This window comes from Lipophrys pholis (genome assembly GCF_963383615.2).
Source record: "Lipophrys pholis genome assembly, chromosome: 8".
Taxonomy (NCBI): domain Eukaryota; kingdom Metazoa; phylum Chordata; class Actinopteri; order Blenniiformes; family Blenniidae; genus Lipophrys; species Lipophrys pholis.
This window is the reverse complement of record NC_137630.1, coordinates 9,520,615-9,531,277: the sequence shown is the minus strand read 5'-3', so window position 1 is coordinate 9,531,277 and position 10,663 is coordinate 9,520,615. Positions and strand designations below refer to the sequence as shown.

At 43.2% G+C, this 10,663-nt stretch overlaps 1 protein-coding gene across 1 annotated transcript; it reads left to right on the top strand.

The window, feature by feature from the left end:
- On the top strand, positions 1–10,459 carry vwa1 (von Willebrand factor A domain containing 1). The gene is made up of 6 exons (XM_080468842.1): positions 1–409; positions 3,778–4,335; positions 5,582–5,911; positions 7,462–7,737; positions 8,060–8,335; positions 9,505–10,459. The coding sequence occupies exons 1-6, from the start codon at positions 331–333 to the stop codon at positions 9,531–9,533; spliced, it is 1,548 nt and encodes a 515-aa protein (XP_080324968.1). The 5' UTR covers positions 1–330; the 3' UTR covers positions 9,534–10,459.
- Positions 10,460–10,663: the final 204 nt, after the last annotated feature.

The window sequence follows — 10,663 nt, the reverse complement described above, 5'->3', positions numbered from 1 at the left end:
GACTCCCGGAGCGCGCGCCGTGAGCTGCGCGCAATTGACGAGGCGCGTCCGAACTTTACGCACGGTGAGGTAACTTTGTGCCTCCAGTTTAAGATTAACCTCGACGGACTCCAGTTACCTACTGAGTGGTCATGTTCAGCGGAGGAGAGAGAGATAAGGCCGTCTGGATGTGACTCATTTCAAACCATGTTTCCTCTTCTGGCTGTGACTCACTGACCGGGAGTGCGCTCCTTACAGCTCCGCACAACTCCGCACTGCTCCAGTGGATATATGGTGGACTCCTCCGTATGTGATATTGTTTGATAACATCTGCGGATCATATTCACTCTGATGGAGATGTTTCTGACATGGATGCTGCTGGGTTTGCTTCTGAGGACTGGGACGACCCAGAACACCGCACCTGAGGGAGGTAAGCGTCACCTATCCATCGAAACCCATGAGGATTAATATTCATATGAAAGGAGAGGTGACGAAATAACCATTTAAAAACATTCTGAAGTGTGATCAAATTTCTTTGTTACGATGAAAAAAAAAAAGGTTACTGATCACACGAGAGGCAATTAACTTTGCCACTATTTTGTGCTGCAGTAGGTGGGGAGACAGTCTGAAGTCAGAGGATTAGTTCAGGGTGGATCAGGGTGGGGTTGATATTACATCCAGTGTTCTCAGTCAAATGGCACCACTCCAGCTATTGAATTGTCAGTTGACGAAATCCCAGATGCCTGGGGCGTTCAGGGACCACCCAGGGATCCCGTGGAAGGCGCAGGTGCTCCCCAGATCAACCAGAGAGAGTTGAAATCTTCACATTATTGTTAGTTGATGAAATGTTTTGGCGTTGGTCAGTGTAATGGCAACACTAAAAACACGGTCTGAATTTAATTGGTGCCGTCAAATTGGCTAAACGTGAGTGTGCGTTTACTGTCTGTCTCTGCGATTGCAATGCAATGGCCTGGCAACAGATTCAGGGTGTACCCTGCCTTCGCCCAGAGTCAGCTGTCACTGCCTGCAGCCAAGTCTAAGCTGAATAAAATGTTAGATGGGACAAAGCAGTCTCCAAATGTCCATGTTTTTTCTTTCATTACCATAATGAGAAAAGAAATACAACAAGAGTGACAGCACTGATTGCTGCTTTCACATTTTGTCCACCTCAGATCATATTTGTGGAACATGACATTTTCCCCAAATCCTAAACTTAATTTAAGATTAATTCGATTTTTTCATGATTTAAAATATGATAGGAAGTTTTTTGGTTTAGCTGTTTCTGAAGTTGAATAAAGTCTGTAGAACTGGAAATGTCTTGTTGGTTTCACAAGTAAAATAACTTATAGATTACATTTAATAACGAGAGTTCATCAGATTATTTCATTCCCTTTGTCACCCCAACTCATTTTTCTTAGTAAAAAGTACTCAAATGTATACATATCCCATGTTCTGATGATGACTAAACATGAAGAAATCTGAAGGAGATCTGCCCTCTTCTTCACTCAGATGAAGAGTTGATAATCACTGTGACTTTATAGGCTGTTTTCTCAAGCCAGCCTGTGTGTCTAATGGTCAGTGACAACAGATTGGCCATGGACACATCATTATGGGCTGTCATCACCATTGATAACTGCACCCCCCACCCTGGTAAAGCTCATGACCGTGAAACCAAGAGGTGTAACTTGGTGTTGGTGTGCCCGTTCGGGGTGGATATTTAGGACTGTATCAGCGTGACAGTGAGTGAGAGGTTATTGCTTTGCTCTTTCCATTAATAGTGACCTGGTGAGACAACTTAAATAGCAATAATTGGGCTTTATATAAGTGTGCTGGGTGTTTAGCCTATGCTGCCATGTTTTTTAAATAAAGACCTTCTAATATCAACCTAGATTTGAGTGTAAAATTAAGTGCCAACAATAGCATCTTTGGAGAAATCCTCTGTAGCACTTGTCTTCATATCACTTGTCTTGGCTGTCCAAATGTTGCAGTAAATCCATCCCACAGACTTTACTGTGCACACTCCTCATGATCTTGTCATGTGTATAGCATGTTGTAACGCTTTCTCTGCTCTCTCTGTGTTTTACTAGAGGCTATATGAGGTTTGAACCCCCCCCCCCCCCCTATTTTTTTTTCCACGCTCACATCACCTGAGCGCTAATAGTCCACCAATGAATCCAAGTGATGGAGCTCACGATAAGAGCAGGCTGGATAAACAGTGAATCTGCTATCTCCAGACAGGACTTGTAGATAAAGGCATACCGGCACATAGGTGATAGGGGGATACAGCACTCTTACTCCAAAGTCCAAACAACAAGAGAGATGTGAGGAATTCTGGAGATTGATGAGGGGAAAAGCGGTGAGCGTGGACTTGAGCTATGTGCCTGCACATTCTTCCTCAGGTTTCAATGTCTCAAACTCTTATCAGCATCCGGTTTTATGTGTTGGTCTTTAACATATTTGGACCAACAAGGAGGATATAAAGTAGAGGTGGATTTCTAAGGGTGTCTAAATGCCCGAGTCAATGCCTGTAACCACAATCAAAGAAATTCAAGGTCTTCTTCCTTCAGTCTAAAAGCTTTTTCCAATCCATTTTGGCAGTGGTGTATTTTTTTTCCCATTTGGATAACTGCACAGTCTGAACATCTGCGACTAAATATCACTGCTGCCGCAGCTTCTTTCGTCCTCTCTCTGCTCTCCAGCATTCCTCCTCATCTCTCACATGGAACTGCCTCCCCCCTTTACCCCCCGCCTCATTCCTTACCTTTTAACGCCTTTAACTTCCCCTTGTTCCCCCTCCTCCCCTCGTCCTGCTCTCCCTCCCCCCCCCCCCCCCCCCCCCCCCCCCCCCCCCCCCCCCTCACTAATACCCAGCAGCTACTGTTTTCTCTCCTTCGTCTTCTTCACTTTTGGAATTTTGTATAACTTTCTATTACGAAATGTGGAAAATTGAAGGTGGGGCAAAAAAAACCCCTCCAGCCCAGTGCTTGAAAGCAGCTAATCCACTGTCCCCTTTCAGACTTTATCACAGTTCCTGCACCGTTGCATAGTTCCTCGGTCTGTTTTGATTTGTGCTTATCTCCACAGTAATTGCTTGTTTGTTATTTGCTCCTGCTTTCATGCAGGCAGTTCTGAGCAGAGAACACAGTCAAGATTGTGTGGTGGATGGAAAGAAAGGGGGCGTTGAATTCTAAAAACCTCTTTTAAATACTCACTGACCTACATGATCTTCATATCAAAAGTGTGCAGAATGAAGGTATCGACTCCTACGTGCATTAGACAGTTGAGTGTTGAGTCTCTTAACCTGATCCATAGATCCAAAGGGGGTCCAGGGGGTTAGTCTCCACTTAGAAGACCTTGGAAACTGCCCGTTGGCGTGTACACCAGTTTCTGTTTTCACTGTAACGTTATCAGAGAGGGCATTTTTGGGGGCTCCAAGCAAGAAAAACCTGTGAACCAGTCTGCTTCCTAGTTTTGCTTGTAATTCAGTAATTGGCAAAAACGCTTAAGCCACTTTAATGTTAAGTCTTCCTTCCAGCCGTTTCAGCATTTCCTGCTTCTTCCTTTCTTCTTTGAGGATTCTGATGTGACTCACTACACCATCTAATGGTAAAAGCCGGTATTACAAGACTGGATTTCCAGATGGTTGTTGGTTAGAAAGAAATGAGAAAAACATACGTCATCAATCCCTCTGAGGAAAATCGTTGTCTCCATTTAACCCTTGCGACGTGAAGTTTTCTATGCTTTTGACAAAAATGTGATATATTATACCTTTAATTCATCCTTATGTTTCCTCCTCAGTGTTGAACTGCTGCGAGGGCGACGTCCTCTTCTTACTGGACTCGTCAGGAAGCGTGTCGTCCTACGAGCACTCCCGCATGCTCAGCTTCCTGTCCGAGCTGCTGCTCCCCTTCTCTCTGGGAGAGGACCAGGTGAAGGTGGGACTCATTCAGGTGGGCACACGACCACGCCTCGAGTTTGGCTTCGACGACCACAGCTCTCAGAGTAGCCTCCAGGGGGCTCTGACGGGCATCAAGCCTCTCAGGGGTGACACCAACACCGTGGAGGCCCTGAAAATGGCAAAAGAGCGGGTGTTGATACCCGGCGGGCCCGATGGTTCGAGGGCGGGGCTCCCCAGAGTGCTGGTGTGGCTGACAGACGGGGTGAAACCAGGGGACGTTGTTGAACCAATGGCTGAGCTGAGGGAGCAGGGCGTGGCCGTGCTGGTGGTGTCCACCGGACACAGCAACTACCAGGTGTTGAGGCAGGTGGTGACCACGCCTGTTGAAGACCACCTGCACTTTGTGGATATTGATGATATGAGCATCATTGCCGATGACCTGCGGGATGCCATCATTGGTGAGTATGATACGGCGCCAGTTGGCGGGTGTCTGAAATCACAAAAACTGCCTATTGCTTTTGTTTGTTGGTGAGCGTTTCTGTGTCTACAAGCATTTAGCTTCACTCTGATGTTTTGACAAATCAGTGATCAGAGAGGATTCGCAGCCTTACAAGGTCAAGTTATCTAATCTTTAAGATTTAACTATAAGTGCCTCATTAAAGTCAGGAAAATAACTTGTATTTGTGTTGACTATAACTGAATTATTGTAGTTTATTTAATATTCATCTATTTTTTAAGACTTGCATCTGCAATAGATCATGTGCTTATCAGTCTCTTCTCAGCTCTTTTTGGTTTTCCAGACAATGTATGTTGACTGTGATTTCATTGATGATTGTTTGTATAAGATCACATTTCTGGCCCCATTCATCAATGTTGAGGCTAGTTTTAGGTTTATTAGTCAAATGTTCAGCCTGTAAAATGAAATTCCCAACACGTGTAGATGTCACCAAGAGCTTTTTCAAGACTCTCTAAAGCTGCATCTCCCATACAGCGAACTATTTGTGATATATCCCCTCCAATTCAGACATCTCCGATCATACCCAGACTTGTTCCGTGGCGTTGTGCTGCACTCTAATTCTTCACAAGCTCCTGAAGACAGTGAGATGAAATAAGAAACCGGGACATCGGGAGTGTCTGTGTGCATGTGTAAGCCTCTTTGTAATGAGATAGGCGGATCTATTAATGGATTAATGATTCAACTTCCCTTGCTGCATCCTCCAACACTATGCCAGACATGACACACGAATATATATTTATTTATATATAGATAGAGCCCTGGGAGATCACCCATTTCTCTGGCCTGATTAGGTAACTGCTGTAACACTCAGTGGGGACACCTCAGCATGTGTAATGTACACAGCGCTGCTATAAGTCAAGATGCATGGTTTAAATAAGGGTTATGAACAACAAGGAGCAATGCACTAGTTCTTGCTATGTGCCGAAAGAAGCACAAATATCATTGCCTCCGCGGTATTGGTTATTTTGTTGCAGGGCCCCATTGCGCCGGCTATTTCAAGTTGTTATTTCGCATGGCTTGCGAATGCATTTCGAAGTCCGTCTGTCTGTGTCCATGTGGGTGGCTGTCTGAAGCCAAGGCATTTTTAGCTGCCTGTCAGGCCGTCTTCCTCCTCACTATCATTTCTCGCTCTATTTTTGCACAATTACAACTCGCGCATTGTTTCTTTTCTCCCTGTCCTCCAACAGAGATTATCAGAGCCGGGCGAATTCAAGTCCGAGACGTCTCCACTAACGCTGCCACGCTGCAGTGGCGGCCCGTTCTGGCCGGTCTGAATGGCTACTACGAGATCCGCTTCAGTCCGGTCCTGACAGGAGGGGGAGCAGGAGGTGTCGGTGGAACTGGGACCAGTCCGAGCACCGGGGGGAGTCAGTACCAGAGAGTGACCCAGCCTGCAGACTCCAACACTGTCAGACTGACAGGCCTGAAGCCTGACACCACCTACTCTGCCACTCTGACCCCGGAGTCTAATGATCAAGCATTTAACACGATCTCCGTCTCCTTCACTACAAAGCCAGGTTAGGTTAAAACCTTTTTACAAGAAGTGTCATAACACATATTGATGCACTTTCATGCAACACACAATCCTTTCCTGGTTTATGTAGAGAAATATTCTAACATTCAATGGATCCTGTAAAGCAAATGTAGGAAAGACCTGCTGGATATCACTGTATAAGAATCTGCTTTATAGTTACTATTAGTTTAAGTTGTCTTGAACTAAGTTCACTTCAACATGTTTCTATAATATTATTGTTTCCTGTTACAGAACTAACACTGTCCCAAACGTTTTTATAATATTGTTTGCTATTTATAGTACAACCTGAATTCTGTAAGAGTTATAACATTGGGAAATGGAAACAATTACTTTTAATCATTTTCTACATTTGATAGAAATCAGTTCAAAAACAACGCATGTATGAGAAACTGATTTTTTACAGAATCAAGCTTAAGAAATAAATGCTTATTTTGACTGATACTCGCAAAAAAAAGCATGTTAAAGGAGTTGCATGAAGTAATTTACAACTTAGGAAAAAAAAACGAAAAAAATATTTATAGGAAGTTTTTCACGGACAAGTATAACAAAGTACCATCCACAGCATTCACAATTGAATATAAAAGGAATTTGCAGAGATAAAAAATTAAGCAAAAACACAACAACAAAGAACTTGATGCACACAAATAAGATGCAGACCTCGCTGGTCCAGTTCACTCAAAAGAGGTTTGAAGAGGTAAATCTTGAGCTGCTTTTGAGTGAGTCCAGAGTATCAGATTACTGTAAACCTGCAGGCAAAGAGCTCCGTAATTAAGGTGCTATGTCTCTAATGATTCAGCAAAATTAGTTGGACAAATTCAGTGATACAAATAGGTGCTTATTTGTGTGTAAGGAAAAGTAAAAATTTACACTTGTGTATGAAATTAAACAGGGAGTCAATGAAGAGAATAAAAGTTTGATATAAGCCCTGCTGAATAACATTGTAGCAGCATTTTGGAGAGTTTCCAGACAACCAAGGGCAAACACTCTTTAAGTGAAGGCTGCATTGTCACAATAAGAAAATCGTGATTCCATTTTTAGATCTCAGTTGACTAAAGTTTCTTAAGTGGAAAAGAGATTTCTGGTAAAGTTTTTGATGTGTGAATCAAAGGATATGCAAGAAGTGGCTTTTGAATATTTCAAGTCTTTGTTTATAATATTTGATATGTTGGCTTTGCAACAGCGTTCAATGAACTCTGTGGCCTAAATGGTTTTCTGATGATTGGATTTAAAAATATAAATTGACATTTTACAAAGTGTCTCAACTTTTGTGGAATTAAGGTAATATGTTATTAGGGATTCCTAGGCTCTGAAATAAGAAAACATCAATATCTTGTGTATTTTAAGACATTAGATTTCTTTTTCAGTTAAATATCAAACCAGTTAATGACAGGCAGAATAATTACAGAATGTCTCCATCTTTTCTCAGCTGTTGAAGCAGTCCACAAGAAATACTTATAAATACTAATAAAATGTATTTCTAGTTAAATGTGTAATAATTCTGTTCTGTGTTTATTCCTGTTTCTCACACTCCAGAGGCGCATAGTCCAGCTGTGGTAACAGTCTCTGACTCGGGGCCAACCAGTGTCCGGGTGAGTTGGGGTCCTCTGCAGCCAGAGAAAGTCCGGAGTTACCATGTTGAATACTCTGCCTTGCCCAGGGGCAAGCTCCACGCCATCACGGTGGGCGGAGCCCAAAACTCTACTCTGCTCAGAGATCTTCAGCCTGACACCACTTACCTGGTCACCGTGAGCGCCCGACACGTCTCTGGAAAGGAGAGCGCCATGTCGGTGAAAGCATGCACTCAAGAAGGTGAGTTATGGTGAATAGTGCTGGGGTGTCGAACCACCAACCCTCTGGGATTGGAAGTCCACCCGGTTTCTAGTTTATGTGAGCAATAGTGAAACCTGATCGAGACGTTAATCCTAATCCTGCACAGCATTGTCCTTTCTACATCTTGAATTTCAGATAATTACTCATAAGTGTATTCAGGGTTTGAGTCTTTCAAGGCTCCTCCAGTGCAGAGCGGTTAGGAAAGTGTCGATTTTCTCCTGCTTTTACTTTTTTTTTTTTTTAAGTTTTCTTTCCTTTTGAGATGCAGCCTGCCAGACTTCTTTGTGGTTTCCATTTCCAGTGACTCCAGCCCTGGCGGATCTCCAGCTAACCACAGTGGGCAGTGACTCCGTGCAGGTGGACTGGAAGGGCAGCGTTTCTGGTTTGAGGGGCTACTGGCTCACCTGGGAGGGACAGGAAAACTCTGTCGTTGGCCAACGCTCCTCCTTCTACCTGCCTCCCGACTCTCTGTCAACACGCCTCACGCACCTCCCACCTTTAGCGAGGGTGTGCGTGTCACCTATTTACCGGACGGCGCGCGGAGAGGGCCTGTGCTGCACCGCACAGTTTAATACAGGCGAGTCCCACCAGGGTTCCTATAGAAAGTGACCTTTTCAGTTTGAAAATGTTTCTCAAAATGCTGTGGAGTTCCTTCAAAGGAGAACTGGGTATGATTTAGTGTCGTCTCGTAGTGAGGAGGCAACTATCCTAAAACCCCATATCTATTAAATAATCACCTTATGTGCCACTTTGGGTAACTCAGTGTCTTACTGGAGCCAATCCCAGTTGACTGTGGGTGAATGCACACATGTTTGGACTGTGGAAGGAAATGGAAATATCTACAAAAAACTTATACATGCATAAGAGAAGCATGCCAAATCTGCACAGGCCAAACCCGGACTCATGCCAGGGAAATACTTGCTGTGAGGCAAGAGTGCTAACCACTTCACAACTGTGTGGCTGTGTTTTGACCGCCGTAAGCTGAATTTAATTTACCTCCTCTGTTAGAGAATCTCAGCTCCTAGGTTTTTTATGACAAGACTCCGATCCAGCCCACCGAGCAAAAAGATTTGTAAGAAAACACAGATTTTAAAAAAAAAGAAAAAATTCTTAAGCATAGCGGACAGAACACAACACTGACACTCTGAGATCATTGCGAGCAACTGTTTTTTTTTGTGACATATCACTGTGTTTTGCACCAGAAAGTTTCATTAAAATTGTCTTTATTGTAGTCATTTTCCTTAACGTTTGTTTGTTTTTTGCAAAAATATGAACATTTTCATAATGTATACACTGCGCCACAACAAAGAAAAACTTTTTAAGTTCAAATTTAAAGGTTATTTTGGCACTATTTTACCGGTCCTGACCCCTCAAGATGAAATTTGGCACTTTGTGACCCCTGAACCCCCACCCTGTTGTATACCTTTTCTCTAAAACTAAGTAAATTATAAATAGGTAATCCCTTTACTGGTCCAGGCTCAAATAGTGCTGTAGTTTGTCTCCTAAATTAAATTGAATTGTTCAGTCAGAATTCACAGAGGAAGTTCTTCTATTTTGACGGAAGAGAAACGTCACACTGTAGACATGGCTGGGACTAAATCCACATCTCCACATTTAAATGTTTTGTTCTATTGCACGTCAGAAAAAACACTGAAGCATTGTTTATCTGCATAAAATGTATTTTGCTTGGCCCTCTCACTGAAACATTTTTTCAAAATGTCTCACCTGCTGTTTTCCTCCTTGCAGACGCCTTTGCTTACGGCTACCAGTCATAGCACCCCAGAACTGCAAATTGCACCTTACCAAACATGGAGGGACGACGGCGAGAAGAATGCTGACTTTCAGCCATAACTCTTTCCTGTGCCGCTCTCCTCTGTGGACGTCTTCCAGGAGGGATGTGTGTGGTTACTGAGTGGAATCCAAAAACACAGAGGAGCGGTCTGAAACAGGGTCAGCCACATGTTGACCACAATGATCCACCACACAGAGGACTCTCTGCTTCTCTGCTCTTCTGTTGTTGTTGTTTTTTTTTTGGTTGTTTTTTTACTGTCTCATCTGGGTTACACCTGTAGAAAATGTGTAACACTTCACTTTAAAGCTTCTTTTAAAGTCTGCCGTGCAAAAAACAGAGCGAGGCATGCTGGGAATGTTTTATCTGGCTTGTTTTGGAGAACGGCTTATACACCATATGTGAGCCATGTGGACGTATGAGCATCTGATTTAATGGTGAACACATTTGATTTGTACGTAAGTGACTTCTCTTTCAGCATCTTTGATAACTTTGGTTACTTGTCGTGTGCGCAACATTACAATGTGTTCTTTGATAACAGGGATTGTGTTGAACTTTCATAAGAATTATAGCCAGACCAATCACATGCCCTGAAACTGGAGACATACTGTATATAATACAGATTTGTGTGCGTAACTGAAGGGGGGCTGTGCACTGCTGTCTGGACACAGAGCTTTTATTCATATTTATAAATCAAGATATATGTATGTATGATAATCAACCTCTTGGAGTATTTACAGACGTGCTGTTTACATCTTACGACTGTTACCTTTTTGCTGCCCTCTACTGAAAGGACCCTCGCTGGCTGGCTTACAGCACATCGTTGACTGTAATTTGAGTAACCTTACTGTTTCATATTTGTTGATGACCACTGAAACGTAACACAAGCTTTCAATAAACTACTTTAACAATTTTTTGTTTTATTATAATAAGAATATCATATGAATTATATGAAATATCCTGCCCCCGACTAGATCAGTTGGTAGAGCATGAGACTTGCAATCTCAAGGTAGTGGGTTCATGTCCCACGCCGGGCGCCACCTTCCCGTGAGCTCACCACCTGCATGAAGGTTCTTAATTGGTGCAATGTGATCTGGGTGACGGTGCTCAGAGTGC